Consider the following 17,652-nt stretch of genomic DNA (forward strand, 5'->3'; position numbering starts at 1 on the left):
CTCGTCTTCGACTACTGACAATACATCACAACTGCACATTGCAATCTAGTGGATTCTTCGATCTCAATTCAAAATCTTCTATATAAATAAAAAAGTGATTAAAAAAAGTTGCATATTAAAAACGCTAATTTAATCACATCATACTTTTAACGTTCAATAACAGTACAAAATGAGCCTCACTGAACCTTGGAAAATTCAATCTAATGTTGACGAACACATTTCTGTAACAAAATGGATAGGCCGTTATTAGCAGGTGTGCGTGGGTTGAAATGTAATCATAAATGTATAGACCCACGCAGAAGGATAATGCGAATTAAAATAAATACCTTGTACTGTATGCGCGCACACACACACACACACACACACACACACACACACACACACACACACACACACACACACACACACACACACACACACACACACACACACACACACACACACACACACACACACACACACACACACACACACACACACACACACACACACACACACACACACTTGAAACTAAGAACATACTGAAAAGTAGAAAAGCAATGAATCCGGAACAGAGAGAAAAAATATATTATATACAGACAGGAAGAAGAAAAACAGACATTAAATCTAATTCTTAATAATCTGCTGCAGGGGTGTCAAAGATATTATTTGATTTAGAGGAAAAAATTCCCGCCCTATAATACATTTGCATCTATTTATTATAATTGTGACCAGGATGAATTTAATTGTTCTATTCTTTTTCCGCTACACTGGACAGATATACTCATTAAGGATAAATGTTAACCTGGTCTCTGGTGTTGATGTGCCGTCTGGAAACAAGAAATGTCAGGTGTCAGGAGGAAGGAAATAAAAATGAGTGAGTAGCTTAAACACTGACACCATTATTATTAGCGCTATCAAAAATTAGAGGCACAACACTGGCCATGTTTGATGTCTGAAAACAGGAGATTTATAATTACTTCTGGCCCTAGTATTACAAATGAAATGTCCATGTTCAGTGTCAGAGTCACTGACTGAGATATGGGCTTCTAATTAATACAAGCACAGACACAACAGGCTCAGGTTTGTGTTAATGTTTGTTTTAAACCACTACAAGTATAAAGCTATCCAAATAAGTGGTTTTCTGATTTCTTTGTAGTGTTATAATTATTGATGAAATAAAGGCTAGATACTTCACTAAATAAGGTAAACCGATGCAAAATTGCTGTAGTCACTATTAAAAAGATAAAATGGTGATTAAAACAGCCATTTTACTGTAATCTTACTAGGAAATTTTGACATTTATGTACAGTACACAAACAATCTAGTTAATGTTACTTTACTTTAATGTTTCTATTTCAATCTTACTGACCCCAAATCTTTGAATGGTAGTGCAAATCCAATATTAAAAAAAAAAAATGAACACACACACACACACACACACACACACACACACACACACACACACACACACACACACACACACACACACACACACACACACACACACACACACACACACACACACACACACACTAGTGCATCCCTAATATGTAATAGAAATACAATTTAAACCAATTACAATTAATTACAATTAAGAATGTAAATATTACAATGATGCCATCACTGTCGATTAATTCTACAAATGCAAGTCAAAGGGTGATTTTCACAATCTATAGAACACATTTTGATTTGAGTCTGTACATTAAGTGCTTTGGCCTGAACTGACTGAAGAAATTATTACTTAAAGTGAATCAGAAGAAAATCAGATCTAGACCTAAAAACATTCTAAAAAAAACCTGCTACAAAGCATTTGAAAACTTGACATGCACTTTAGCTTTTTACCTCAATATTCTCATGCCTACATGACAAATAGTTTATTAAATTCCTCTCAAGCTAAAAATAAGCTCAAAAAGAATGGCAATTACTGGCGAAGAGTACAAAAGGTGACGGCTGAACACATTCAATAGTCATTTTCTTTGCTGAAGTGGCGATGCTCACAGACACAGACACACTTGACCAGGACTCAGTCCAAACACGAGCTGACCGGCTGTAAAACAAACACTTATGGTCTAAAGCCCCTCCAACACTTGACAGCAATCAGGGAACAAGGTCAAAACCACAAGGTCACGTGTCTGGCTTGAGAAACGTACGCATCCAGGCCTGCTAATGACATGGTTGTGGAGGGAGATGACAGACAGGGTGAGTGTGGACCAAGGTGTAGTGCCACTAGACGCTTTCATTATCTCAGGTCATCTGAGGATTAATGGGAAAGGGCGACACTGGAAAGCCATGATGGAGCCATACCCGATGAGAAATTAACATGGATGTGGGACGATCTGGATTATAAGTAGATGGGATTGTCATCTTAATGCAGACGCTGCAGTCTGCGCAACAGTGCGAAGCCTATGAAGTAAGCGGATGAACTGCAGTTCAATAACAGAGGAATAAGAAAACCATCAGGGATAGAAAGATTTCTCATACAGCTCTTAGCTGGAGAACATGGCTTAGGCCAAGGCGATATCTACAGAGAACCACAGGGGCTCAGCCAAACTAGATTAGTAGTCTAAGAAGAGCTTCTGCCCAAAACCATCTCAATCTCTCACTTGCACAGACACAAGATTTATTCTAAAAAAAATAAAAATAAAATTATATTGAGAGAGAGAGAGAGAGAGAGAGAGAGAGAGAGAGAGAGAGAGAGAGAGAGAGAGAGAGAGAGAGAGAGAGAGATGGAGAGAGAGAGAGAGAGAGAGAGAGGGAGAGAGGGAGGTAGGCCATTCCTTATCTGGTATTAGAGGAAGTGGTTTTACTCCTTCCAATTATTTCAACTAGGCGGTTGATCTGAGTTATAGCAACACTTTTTAACCTTGTTTGGCAAGTTTGAATGGAAATATAACCAAGGAAAAGAGCCAGAAAACTTTTTACAGCGTCTAAGTGATTTAAATCCTGGGGCCGAAATGATTTAATCTCCAGAAATTAAATTATGGCATGTCAGGACGGTCGTGATGAGGGGATTGTAATTACTTGAACTTCAGCATTGGATAATGACAAATCAGTCTTGATTTCCATCAAAGAGGACAAAAAATGAGGGAGGCTGAACAAAATTTTAGAGGTGGGCTACAAAACTTTTGACAAGCCACTCTCCCCATATGTTTTTATTATTTACAGATGCAGGAAAAAGTATGTGAACCCTTGGCTTTACCTTTGATTTCTACATATACTGGTCATTTGTTTTTAGACAAAATCCCTCCTAAATTCTTCCTGAATTCCTATCTGAAAATCTGATCTGCAATTACAGGAATCGTTTGGTGAACACAGAGACCCTAAATGTAGTGATAGTTCACCCAAAAATGAAAATTATGTACATTTAGTCAAACAATATTTACTCATCCTCATATTATTCCAAACCAGTATGACTTTATCTTCTGATGAACATAAAAGAAGATATATTGAGAAATGTCTCAGTGTTTTTCTCTGTGGCCATAAAATGGAAGTCAATGGTAATCAAAACAGCTTGGTTGGTAAGTTTTATTCAAAAAAAAAAAAAGAGTCAAGTTTGGAACAACATGAGGGTGAATAAATGATACCAGAATTAAACATTTTGGTACGTTCAATAAAAATGTCTCATGGTTTGTGTTTTATTTGTTTAAGCAGACTGTGTTTGTCTATAGTTGTGACAAGATCAGATCACATTTAAGGGCCAATTTATGCAGAAACCCACAGTAAACACCAGGGTTCACATACCTTTTCCTGTATTTCTAAGTTTAATAAGTGAAATTTTCAATAATTCATTCCAACTTTTAAGCCCTAAAACCACATTTTACATTTAACTTAAAAGGCCAATTAGATTAACACATTTTTGGATGGATAAAAAGGCAGTTTAAAAACATAATTACATTTCAGTAAATGTGGCCAAAGGCATTGCAATTAGCAAGCACTTTTTAACAGTTTAAATCGTTCCTGGAAACATGTTACAACTCTAGAGCGTATACCTGGATCTCCTGAAGGAGCGGTAGGCACTGGGCAAAGAGTGCTTGGTTTTGGATTTGGATCTGGAGCGTGAACGGGACCTGGACCGAGACCTTCTCTTGTGTTTCTTCTTCCTCTTGTCCCGTTCTCGATCCCTATCCCGGTCCCTTTCGGGCCCACGAGAGGAAGACGAGGCAGAAGAGGTGGTCACATGTGGAGCAGGGGTGTTAGCGCTCCTCGATAGTGCGTTTTCCAGGGGCTGATAGTCAAAGCCTGGTATACGAGAAGCATGTTGAGGGATACCGCTCATGGGAAGGGTCGACACCAATGCCTGTAGAGACACAACAAAGGAAGAGGGATTAGACAAACGAGACCTGAAGCGCAACCGAGACAGGCACATGAAAGAAAACTGACATTTTAATGAGCAAAATCCAATCAGACTGCTTTCTATGAACAAAAATATGGCACATATGAGATGAAAGGTGGTCCCACTGGCTTTCTAAATTTGCGCATCTGCCCCAATCAATAGAGCCACAACTGGCTTTGAGTGGTCTCGGGGACCATATCCAATTTAGAAAGGTTTTCGCCATCAGTGTATGTCTCCATGTGAAAGGAAGCAGTGTTAGTATGTATGTGGACGGCTCCCTAGAGCAGTGCCTGAGTCTAATAGCTACTCTTCACTCCTTCCACCCCAGAAATAGCACTAATTAAAAATACTGGGTGTTTTGCAGTATATTAAGGGCCTGAAAGAAACATAATTGGCCATTCTCTTCAATCATAATAACTTTAATATGTGTCTGTCTGGTTAAATGTGATCTCTTCTGCTGTTGGATTCACATCAGAAATGGAATTTCATCAATCAATGTTGAAGCTCAAGCCTTCGAAACCACATCTGCGGGTCTCGGTTCATCACACGCAAGGAAATAAAAAGTCTATTTTATCACAAGGCAGAAAAGACGAGAGACGACAGCATGTGCTGTGCTCAGTCAAGTCAGGCTCAAAATTTAAAGGGCTACAGGTCATAAAAAACAGCTCTGGAGCACTGAACCAGGACGCAATATCATCCTAAAGTATTTTTAAATGTGCCCCAATTAATCTCGAAATAGTGTTCTTCTCTTTCTATCTTGGATGGGAAGGTCTCTTATGTAAAAGATAGCGCTGCTCAGGGCAAAAGGGTGTTGAAGTAGGTGGTGTAGATGGGAGATTACAAAGTGTATTCAATTTGATAACTCTCTAGCTGGAGTTACATAATGGGACGCAGGGTTGGGTTTGATTTTAAGGGTTGACATTTGGCTAGATAATGCCCAAAGCGAGTGCCTGGTTTCTCATGTCTGGTTTCAAGAGATAGGGACAATATGCCCTCTGAAATATCATGCTTGCTAGAGTCCACGTAATCAGACGTGTATATTTTTACATTTAATGAAGAAAATTTGGTTGCTAGAGCATTGCTATGCAGTTGCTAGGGCAAAGGAGGAAAGCCTCAAGTCTCTATGATATTGGTTATTGGCTTGGGTGCCACCTCCAATGTTCGACTATTTTATTGTCTAACATGTTTCTTATTTCTTAGAAAAATAATAGCACAACATGCCATATGATGTGAGCACAAACTTCATAAGACAAGTTGCATAGGACCACTTAAGAAGTTTAACAATTAGGGAGGGTCAGGGGTTTGTTGAAATCCATAGCTCAAGGTATGAGCGATAGTGATGCCTTCCTTATTAAGTACCACTAATACACACTCAGGAAGAGGAGCAGAGAATGCCAGGTCAGCAAAGTTAGAGAGCTTAGTCATTGCACATGTTAATAAGGGGAAAGTGCTCATCTAAATCCCTACAGTACGAAAACCAGCTGCTGTTCAGCTATTGGAACTCAATTAGTCCAAGTGAAAGTGAGAGAGCAAAAAAGATTGAGTGGCAAAGGCAAACAGCAAGGTCTATCACTTTCATTTCTTTCTTAAATGTTTTTATTTAGGTGCTTCACACACAAACATGGTACAAAATCACAAACCCATATATACATATTCTCTATATATGTACATACGTATATGTATGTATAAGACATTCTATCAGAGGACATAATAGAAGCTTCTCAGGGGTTGTGACAAGTAAATGGAATGAGGTGGTACCTAGAAAAACAGAAGAACAAATTTACAGTCATTAAAACCCTGTGCTAAAATCATCTGCTCTGACTGCAGTGAGAAGTGCGCAGCATATTTAATCCATCTGTTCCTCATACTTGCCTAGAAAAACAAACGCAAGTGGGGTAAATTGCCGCTATTCAGTTCACATTCTTTAAAGACACTGCCAGAAACCGAAGTTTTGACCACAGTAGTTTTTCTTTAGCGCTTTTAAAACCATTTCTACTGGATCACAAGTGTTCAGACTGACAGCTGGGAGAAAAGTCATAGAGGAAGTGCCTCGTGTGGTAGTGTGCAATTACAGCCAGCAGCCATTTTTTTGAATATATGTTTCACAGTAAGCATACACTCCAGGTCACAAAAGGCAGGTAAGCATCATCAGAGGAGAGTCAGTAGATCTATCTTCCTAAACTTTTGACATGATCACCTCAATCATACAGATTTTCCCCAAAGACAATATGCACAAGGCATATTTGGCATGTGTTATGAGAGCCATTTAAATGAATGAGCAGTGGCACAACACTCTGGATAGTCAACCTCTCTCTCTCCTTCTCTCCTATAGCCAGCAAAAGTTCAGACACCCTTTTTCATTCAAATAATGACACCTAGAATGAGTCTCTTTGATCTTCGCCAGTTTACTTCGCTCTCCCGGGACTCCTCGGATACTGAGGCACAGCGACTCTGGCAAAGACGTCGAGCTGACACTCGGTACTACGCTAATTAGCTTGGGCTTCCTGGAATGAACCATTATTTATGATTCGCTTTAGCTGCTCTAAACGAAAGGCTATTGTTATTCTAATTTTCTAAGGAGCAGCTGGTGATTTTGGAGTTTAGGACAATTGCTCCAAAGGCACTTCAGGGAAAGGGGAGAAGAGTTTATTTACGATTTCTCTCTGCACACAATATGTCACATCTAATGGGAGTCTAAAAAGCTATTATCTTCGTAATTACGAAAGAATGGTCTTCATATTTAATTCCAGAATTTTCTTTGCCACCAAGGAAAAAGATTTTCCTCAAAAACACAAATTCAGCATTTTGATATGCATGAACTCTAAACGATGGTAGTAAATGTTTGAAGCATTTTAAACATTGTTTATAACCTGCAACTCCACTAAAAGGATTGTTGTGGTGGTCTTAGGGACCATGAGAAAGCTTTAATCTCAACATTCGTTTAGAGCATTAGGACACTTTCCTCTCACGGGATCTCTGATTGAGGTCAGCTAATGATGAAAGGATTTTAAAGATTCTGAAAGCCGCCGTGCACACGGTTGAGTACCTGCCAAATCGCTTGACATCCACTGGACAGTGAAAATGCAAAACAAAGTAAATGCTGCTGGGAGAATGATTTGATGATTTGTAGATTTATGAGAGTTGGAAGGGGAGAGAAGTAGTAAGCAATTGAAAGAAAGCGGTAAAGCTATTGGATCATGTTGGATGGCAAATGAGGGATTATAGGAAAAAAAATGACTGAGAGGCCAGTTCAGAGTAAATTCCCTTAGTCCGTGCAAACAATGCAAGCTGGTCCCAATTTTGGATTCAATCATCTGAGTGATGCAGCATCCTGTCTTTAATAACAGAGATGCATGGACAAGTATGTGAACCCTTTGGATTTAACTGGATTTTTGAAGTCATAATAATAGGCAAACACAGTCTGCTTAAACAAATAACACACAAATAAACAAACAAAGGAACATTTTTGTGAACACAGTTCACATTGCAGGGAGAAAAACCTATGTGAACACCTACAGAAGGCTAATGACTTCACAGGAGTCAGCTAACCTTGAGTTCAATTAATATGTCAATATCGGAGGTCAGTCGCCCTGTCCTTAAAAGGGAATTTGGGGTTTTCTAATCACTAAAAGCACTGCCTTATGTGAACCATACCACAGCCAAAAGAATGCTGCGAACATCTAAGATTGAGAACTGTTGACCTAAATAAATCTGAAAGGGGTCTCTAAAAGCCTTGTTGTTGACCAGTCTTGGGTAAGACAAATTTTCTTTCAAAAATAACACTAGCAAATTTGCAAAACAGCACCTGGATGTTCCACCGCTTGCTGTGCAAAATATTCAGTGAATAGATAAAACTCAAGTTGAGTTAGTAAAAAAAAAAAAAACCACTGTGGGGAGAAAAAAGGCACAGCACAGCAGTGGAGGGGCCATCATGGATTTGGGCTGCTTTTATGCATCAGGGTCTGAACAGCTTGCTATCATCAATGGAAAAATTAATTCCCAAGTTTATCAGGACATATTGTAAGAGAATGTAAGGTCATCTGACCGCCAACTGAAGCCCAAAGCACAGGAGTAAAACAGAAAGCCTTCAACAGAAGATTATTGACCACAACCTGATTGAGATGCTTGAATGTGTCCTTCAAGAGAGCGTTTTATACAAGACATTAAAAGAATACTGCTGAACTGAAAATTAGTAAAAAGCTATTGAAATATTGCTCGACATTTGTGCACATTTCATCATCAATTGCAAGATGTTGCTTTCAAACGAGGATCAACATGTTATTAAATCTAATGGTTTGAATACCTTTTCCACCCTGTGCTGTAAACAGTGTGCTCAATAAAGACACAAAAATATATATCATCGCTTGTGAGTTATATGTAAGAGAATGTGTTTGTCTATTGAATATAATTCCTATTTATGCAGATATCCAGATAAATGTGAAAGGCGCACATACTGTATTACCACCAGTAACTGTATGACATGAAGTCTTCATCCTAAATAATAATAAGGTTTTAAAAGTGAGTGATAACAAGTTACTAATTCCCACCGAATATGGATATACTGAACATCTGCGCTTTAAATGGAAATGGCTGCATTTCAACAAGTTTCAACAAATGGCTGAATTCAGTCCTGTCTTCTGATCAATACTGGTGGATGAGCAGTGAATGACGGATGTGTTCACATTAATCAAGTAAACAATGAATAATCTAAAAACTGGCTAGTCATTATGAATGTCAATCTATGAATGTTTCAGTGCTGGTGGAGCTCTTATCTTCAGAGGGTTAGAAATACCGCTTTTAAGTCCAAATAATTGGCTTGTTTTTCTGCAGTATGCCAATATGATGAATGGACATCTGTCAGAAGCTGCCTGCCTGGTAGAAGAATACAAGAATGGCAACACAAGGGGTTCTTTGTGAACCCTATGACATTGCTGAAAAGCTAATTTGTAAAACTCCACCTGGTGACTTGTTGCAATTACATGAAATTATATGGACGAAAACTAAATTATCAGCCATTTTAAAACGAACCAAACTAACACAAAAAATTGTTTTTAAAGGGATGGTTATTACAATAATGAAAATTCTGTCCTCATTTATTCCTTCATGTCGTTCCAAACCTGTACGACTGTCTTCTGTGTAACACAAAAAAAGATGTTTGAATAAGTGTTTTTGTCCATACAATTAAAATCAATGAGGTCCAAAGAGGGGTGAAATTAGTAATTACATTTTTATGATAACTATATACCACAATATACCTATTTTTGCTGGAAATAAGATCGTTACGATGACAAAATTCTACATTGAAATTTCACAATTCTCAATACCAATTTTGATACAACAGCAAACACTAATACTAGCCTAAGTAAAATGTTCTCAAGCTTATTAAAGGCAAATAAACAGTAAGTAATAAAATATGAACAAATAAACTAATTACAAGCAAAAGGACAAATAATTACAATAGAACAAAGACAAAAATGAAATAAAGAGTGCTTTCAATTTTTCAGGTAGATCTGTCTAACTGAAGAAATACCACAGAAACCTAATGAATGGATCCAATATATTTATCAGATTTCCCAACTGTTCAGGTGAAACATAACTGACTGTGCTGTTTATGTGAATACTTGCAAAGATAAACATTTTAAAATTACTTTGTGTGTATTTTACAGTCTAAAGGCCGGCCGGATATACCTCAGGCTAAATTGAAGAACAAACTGATGTGAAGTCATTTCGAACAAAATCAGGCCAAAACGAACTTCGTTTGCAGTTAGTTTTGGCAGTTCAAAACAGCTTTCCGGAAAAGTTAGCTATGGCTGGTAAACACCTTTGTACAACCATAGATCCGTGGCGATTCTGTAATAGGTAGGTGTGCTCCACGTGAAAGAGGTTCTGCCTTCTTTCACGTGGAAATCTTTTCTGGTTCATTTGGCCTGTTCAGTCCGTCGAGGTCAGATGTGGTCCAAAGAATAAATAAAGTCCTACAGGCTTGGAACGATATGAGGGAGAAAATTAAGACAATTTTCATTTTTGAAAGAAACACTCCTCTTCTGCCATTGGTCAGAACAAACAGATAGCCCGCCCCAAAAATCACACCATTGGTTGACTCCTTGTTGCCGTGTTGGGCTGGTTGGGATTCTCAAACAAACAAAGCTATGTTTTGAAAGCACCACAAGCACGCAGTCTATAAATGGCTTATTGATTTCTCTGCCTATAAAGCTGGGATAGGAGGGAAAACTGAAAACAACTAATTGAGCAACAGCCTACAAATTTTCTGATTGTCAACCAAGCTAAGAGTTTACACCAACAGCTTCAGAAATCTTTATATCAGCCATGATACACACTACACGCTTCAGTAACACACCTTCAATCCTAGCATTCTCGTTTTGCACGGACAAAAGAGAGGTGCGACAGCACTGAGTCTCACCTCTGCACCCCTGCTTTTGTCACTAATCAGAAGAGAGTTTCCTCTTGAGTACCGACTGTCTTGTTAAAGCAGTACCTGTCGGAAACACCTCTCTCATGAGAGCGTTTTGTTTTTTTAAAGAACAGCTCAGATACAAAGAGACCAATCAATTAAATGGTAAATCTCACATCAGAGGAAGAGAAGCGCCACAGCCCTGGGGCAGAAGTGTGTGCAACTGGGAGTGTGAACATGCTCAAATACACAGACGCACACTAAGGGCACATCAAACGGGTCCTGACAGCTTCACATCCAGGTTAAAAACTTTCACACAAGAAAGAGAGTGCAAATGTGACGTTAGGGAGGACCTTAGTCTTAGTGTCAGTGTAAAATATATTAAGATGATCAGTTATCTTAAATTGTAATATTATTTCACAATATTACTGCTTTAACTGTGTTTATGATCAAATATATGCAGCCTTGGTGAACATAAGATACTTCTATTAAAACATATATATATAAAAAAATTACCAACCTCAAACTTTTGCACGACAGTGTAATTTATTAGATTAGAGTCAAATACAAAAAAATAGATATTTTAATAACAAATACTAAATATTAGTTAATATTAATGATGCAATATTTATATACAAGAGAACCCATAAAGGTATTTCAAATGCAAGAAAACCTGTAAGGTTGCATTATGCACATGAATTAAAGGAAAAATAGTATGTTTTTTTTCCTCCAAAAATTTACATTAACCTAGATTACTAAATGCTGTAAAATTTTGTTTTCTATATCTCACCACGGACACCAAGTTGACTTCTGTTTTCTATATTTCACCACGGGCACCAAGTTAAAAACCCTCACGCCAAGCACACAACCTGCTCTTCAAAGGGAAAAGGCAGCAATGCTGAAAATAAAACCAATTGGAATCTTAAAATAAAGACAAGAAACACATAATAAGGGAGGTGGGAACTGGCCTGGTTTCTATTTCAGCCGTTGTGAGATCTGCAGTGGCTTCTGGGCATTGTTCTTTCTTAAACAGTGACAGTTTTCGGTTGACTCAAACGGCACGCACAGAACGAAAAGCGAATACACTAAATCAAAAGTGAAGGTCAACAAGGTGGTCACCTAGTCACATCTGATGTTCTTCTCCTTCAAAAAGAACGGAAAGATACGCCATCCTGTAAGCGCCTCTATTCCAGTGTGTTCTATTTAATAATGAAAGGTCAATAATAAGAAACAGGATTAAAGTAAAAGCCACAGCAATAAAGCAGTCAACCTAAGACTGATGACACAAGGGTCGCTGGAGATTTGGCAGTCCACCATGAACAATTTACGGTGCGTTCGACAAAGAAAGACGGCAGAACGACCAGCTGGCACAAAGATTTTCTGCAAGCTGGAACATTTCCTAATTAATCCGAATACACTCAAGGTGAAAAATATGGCTTTAATGATTACATGCCACCTGTTTATTTATTCACCCAGAATAATTCTCGAAATCATACTGAGTGAAAACCTGAGACACATCTAAATTTTCCTGTCCAGTGAGCCAGGAGGTGGAAATTTTAAGACTGCATAGTAAATATATAGTTTTCCAGATAAACAAATACAAAAGCATTGACACATGCAAACACAAACGCAGCCATGCTGATATTGCTATTGAGTCTTAAGAGCTCAGTGTTAAAATGCCAGCACACCAGGGACTGACGCAACCTCTCTTTGACATCATCTGCACATGCACAATTTGAGCCCTTCAATGAACTATACCAGAATGGGAGAAAGAGAAAAAGTGAGTAGAAACGCTATAAAAATTAGCATTTACTCATCGTCAATCCAAAAGCCGCATGATTTCCTTTCTTCAGTGGAGAGGTATTTAGCAGAATGCCTGAGCTACTCTTTCCCATACACTGGAAGTGGATGGGGACCAAAGGTGCAGAAAAAATAACACAAAAGTATCATAAAAGTAGTCCATGGGACTCTTCTGCTATATTCTGAGTCTTTTGAAGACATTGTATAAACAACAGATAGAAATTTACTTTGTTACGTCTCATTAAAAATCTTATATTGAAAAGCAGCAATGGTCACCATTCACTTTCATTCTATAGAAACAGAACCTTGTGTTCCATTTTTTAAATATGTAAAAAAAAAAAATAATCTAACCTTTTTCCACTATAAAAAGCCTTTTGTGCAATGGAAAGGTTCCATGAATGTAAAAAGTTCTTTATGGAATCATTAAATGGAGTGTATAACTCCTTTTTTGAGTCAAACAAGTTTAAAAAGGGGATGTAAATGATGAAAGGCTTTTCAGTTATGGGTAAACTATCCCTTTAAAAAGAAGTTTCTCGCTTTTGAATGACATTTGGGATTTGTGACAAACGGTCCACTGGTAAAAAACAAGGTCTCTGCCGAGGTAAAAATTCTTCTTTTTGCTGAGAGCTAATCCGTAGCCAATTTACTCCATTTAGGTCAGGATAAAAGTTATAGTGGGCTCTTTAATCTTTGCCATGGATTTATGTATAAACTAATTAGAGCGAGCACAGGCACAGTTGCAGAGAGCCTCAACAGTTTCAGATCGCCTCAGTTCCTCTGGGTCTATCGATTCCATCCCCTTTTTAATTCTGTCTTGTGACTATGAGCAGGGAAAAGGATGGCTCCAGTAAATTATTTGCCTTAACTGAAAAAAGGCTCTCCATTTCATAGTAGGTTTTTACGTCCGCCACGGTCTGTTTTTATTAGTCGCCGGTCTATATTACATTTTGACTTCTCAAAAAAGTCACGCAATAAAAAAAACCAAAAAAGTGTTAAGTTATAATTTTTTTTTTAAGAATGCTGCAGTATAATTAGAGTTATTCTTATTTTTGTAAATCATTTTATTTAATTTCCAACTCAAACCAACATGGCTTCACAAGATCGTCACAGGCAATAGACCCATTTCACATCTCCAGGGTTCTCAGAAGCGGGAGTCGTCATACTTGGGTAAACATCTATAGTGCTGAATGGAAACTACAACAAATATAATTTTTGTGTTACCATTTGCTCCAATAGCAAAATAAAAATCCATAGCGTTTATTTGACTTTCCAAAAAAGTAAAAAATAGAACGATTGATTACAGTGGTCAGAAGAGAGAAAGATGTCACACCCTTAAAAAACTCACACACAGAAGCGTTAACTAGTTTTCTGAAATGTAATCCCAAAATGATACAGTATAACTAGGGCTGTTAATGTATGCAATTTTCTTTTTTTTTCAGTTTAATGCATTAAACAGTTTAATCAAATGCAGCATCCATTTTTTTTCCCCATCATCTTTTAACAAGCGTTACATATATGATCACGCTCTTATTCATGCAAATGCTTTTAAACCATTCAAGCATGACAAGACACAAAAGAGAACCAAGTGCAGTACAGAAGCACTGTCTGTGAATCTCCTGTCTGTGTGTGTGTGCACACACATATATTATACAAACACAAACTTTTATGTTAGATGCGATTAATCGATTTGACAGTACATATATATATATATATATATATATATATATATATATATATATATATATATATATATATATATATATATATATATATATATATATATATATATATATATATATATAACTTGCTAGATTTACAATTTAAACGCATAATCACATTCTGTGAAAAGGGTCCATTGGCCATCCACTAAGCCACGGGTCCAATAGCAATCAAATAAAATTTTTGCAATGTGCTGCTGTTGCTGCTGGTCAAGCAAATGTTTGTGCTTTGTTTCTGTTTGATATAATTGTAAATATATCTAATAAATACTGATATTGTGGCCTATAACTCCTCCCCGAACTCCCCGCTGCTCTGTATCTTGCTCTCTCATTGGCTGTCGGTCATCGCCGATGTAGTTTTCAGTCAGAACACTTTCACACAGCAGGATTTTGAATCGCCGACAGGTCCAGATATTTAGCATGCCAAATATCTCACGGGCGTCGGCGACTCGTCGGTGATTCTCTCAGATCACGTCTTTGCTCATTCACCCTGCGTGATTGTCACTCGCGTGAACGAGCACCGATTTGCCTGTGATTTCGGGCATTTGTCGGCAATTTCTCAAAACCTGTCGGCGAGCCAAAATCGGGGCTAAAATCGTGCAGTCTGAACTCAGCATTATAGCAACTGCCCACTTCAGAAGAAAACCAGAGAGCCACAGTGAAGGTTAGTTAGTTCTAGTCAGGATTATGGTCTTTTTAGTCCATCAATCAATGCTAAACTAACACATGGCTGTGGGTGTTAAGTGGGGGATTACACTGCGGACGAACTATTTGTTTAAAGGAAAAGAGCACAGAGGCGTGAGGTTGCACACGGACACTACATAGAGCAACTACAGGATTAGCTGTCCTGATACCCCTCTCATAGTGACAGACAGATCCATAAGCACAAATCTCTGTCTTGTTCTAGATTGGATGCTTTTTTTGCCAGTAAACATGCCAATGTCTGACACTGGAACAGTGGTCAGAGGACGCTTACTCCAAACCATATGTTTCCTTCCTGAAGATGTACTGCTATTGGCAGAACATTCAATGGCAGTGAAGCATAGAAAAGCACTGCACTGATTTAGCAGTTTTTCCAAAGTGCTAATTTGGAGTATTTTGTTCTTGTCTGAAGGGAAAACCCCAAATGGACTGTTTTTTGGACTACTATACACAGAAACTGTTGCAACAGGATTACAAAAATAATGGCAGAACATCCAATGGTTTACACTTGTCACATAGCAAGTGGGACAAAAGTTGCCAAGTTCTGTACCATTCAGATGAAGTAAAAATATTTAAAAAATTAAAAATAAAATCTAGAATTTTAAAAATGGCTGAACACTACCAGAGGGTTAAATTAGCAAGATTTAAAATAATGAATGAGGAATGAAGTGAATAAAATACAATAACTAAAAAATAAATAATAATAAAAAACTATTTTAACGGATTCTTTTGATGTACATGACGTGACATGCTCTCTTTGTTTTGATTTTCAAACCCTCTGGCTAGAACTCTCAGAAACTTTTTCTGCTTTTCTTGTTGCACAGAAGGTGCGTTTCTGTAAAACTGCAAATAGCAGCTGAGCAATGCAGACACAGGTGCTCCTCTTTGTCTAGTGTTTTTCTTTTTTCCAGTCCTCTTCTGAGGGCTGCCATGTTCTTTCTACGACGCTTCCTAAAGACGCAAGCTGACTCACAGGTTCGGTCTTTCGTCTTATTTTATATCTTGAACACAGAATTGCTAAGGTTGATATCATAATTCTTTCATGAAGGCAGTGCTTAAAGGCAGCCTCCAGACTCAACATGGGTCTCAAAATCTAGTTGTCTGTTTCTAAAAACATGTTTAGTGGACTAACGACACTTGAGACTTTATTCCTTGAGAACTGCATATCATCAGTCACAACATGGAATTCACTATATAGCAAATTGTAAACAAGCAAACAAGCGAGCGTCAGTGCAGAACCAAACTTTTTTGACAGTTTCAAGCATGTAGGCTTGTGTCGTTGTTGTCACCTAGCCTAGAATTGCTTATATAATTTTTTTAGGCATGTAAAAAACAAAAAAATATAGCTGCGAGCAGCAACTGCAGGCCCAAGCCGGTGGCACCGCCACCCTGGTGCCTTTAGTTACACTAAAGCCACCAGGGTGGCGGTGTCACCGGCTTGGGCCCTCCATCGCTATATATATATATTATATATATATATTTTGTTACACATATATACATATATATATATATATATATATATATATATATATATATATATATACACACACACACACACACACACACACACATATATATATGGTGTGCGTCCACGGTGAGGAACGGGCATAGAAGAGCGGACGTTTTTTAGTTCATTCCTACTTCCATTGGAATTCATTGAAAACGCTTGCTCTGCACCATTATCCATGTCAGTGCGGTCAAAAGCATTTTGAAAGTGACACACTTCCTGCTGCCACTTGGTGGCGCTATACAATAGTTACATACAAGTGATCGGCCTCTTACCACGAATACACTGCTGAAGTTTCATCAAGATCAGTTAATGTATGCAGAAGTTATATTACTTCGTGTTTCTCTTTTCTCGTCATAAATTCGTTTCCTCGCCACGGCCAAACCGTTCGAGATATCAAAAATCCGTCCGCAATGTAGCATCCTCAATGTCTTGACTTCATGCTGACCGAGTTTGGAGGCGATTGGATGAATTCTCTAGGATGAGTACATCAAATTCCACAGCATGCGTTTTTCAAACAACCCATAATAGCCGACTTCCTGTTGGGCGGAGCTAATAACTTAGAGTGCGGAAGTTGTTCGGCCCGATGAGATCTATATGTGTACCGAGTTTCATATTAATTCATGCAAGCGTGTTTGATATATGGACCAAGTTTTCAGACCGTGTCCAAGGGGGCGCTGTTGAGCCCCCCTGCCACGCCCGGGTACCAGCTTCAGCCCGGCTCTGGTGACCGTGGGTTCTGACCTGTGTGAAAAGTTTCAAGAGTTTTTGAGCACGTTAAGGGCCCCAAAAGCCCCTGAAATCTTGAAAAACAAAGATTAAATGGAATAGACAAATCCCCCCCCCCCACAGACACACAGAGAGAGAGAGAAAATTCTCCAGAAAATCCACATTCAAACCAAAATATCTGACTTCCTGTAGGTCTGAGGTTATGACTGTAAATTAGAAAGTTGTCCGGCTTGATGAGAACAATACACCTACCAAGTTTTGTGATTCTAGGAAAAACTAAGCCCCCATTTCTGACTAAAGGTGGCGCTACTGAGCCATTCCACCACGCCCGTTTCTGAAACTTTGCACATGTCTACTGGATAATAAATGTGATGTGTCTGTCGAGTTTCATGCATTTTCAAGCATGTGAAGAGTCTCAAAAGCATCCAAAAAGAATATTATAGTTTGATGCGTTGCCACAGCAACAGTA

The 17,652-nt window shown here is 38.2% G+C and overlaps 1 protein-coding gene across 6 annotated transcripts in view; it reads right to left on the reverse strand.

Annotated features, from left to right (window-relative positions):
- Positions 1–17,652, reverse strand: part of sfswap (splicing factor SWAP) — an 89,224-nt gene that overhangs the window by 11,383 nt on the left and 60,189 nt on the right. For all 6 annotated transcript variants that reach the window (XM_081391602.1, XM_081391601.1, XM_081391598.1 and 3 more), the window contains one exon: positions 3,972–4,279. In XM_081391602.1, the coding sequence (XP_081247728.1) occupies positions 3,972–4,279 (308 nt within the window). The remainder of the gene's footprint in view (positions 1–3,971; positions 4,280–17,652) is intronic.

This window comes from Scardinius erythrophthalmus (genome assembly GCF_964197995.2).
Source record: "Scardinius erythrophthalmus genome assembly, chromosome: 17".
In the NCBI taxonomy this organism is placed as follows: Eukaryota; Metazoa; Chordata; class Actinopteri; order Cypriniformes; family Leuciscidae; genus Scardinius; species Scardinius erythrophthalmus.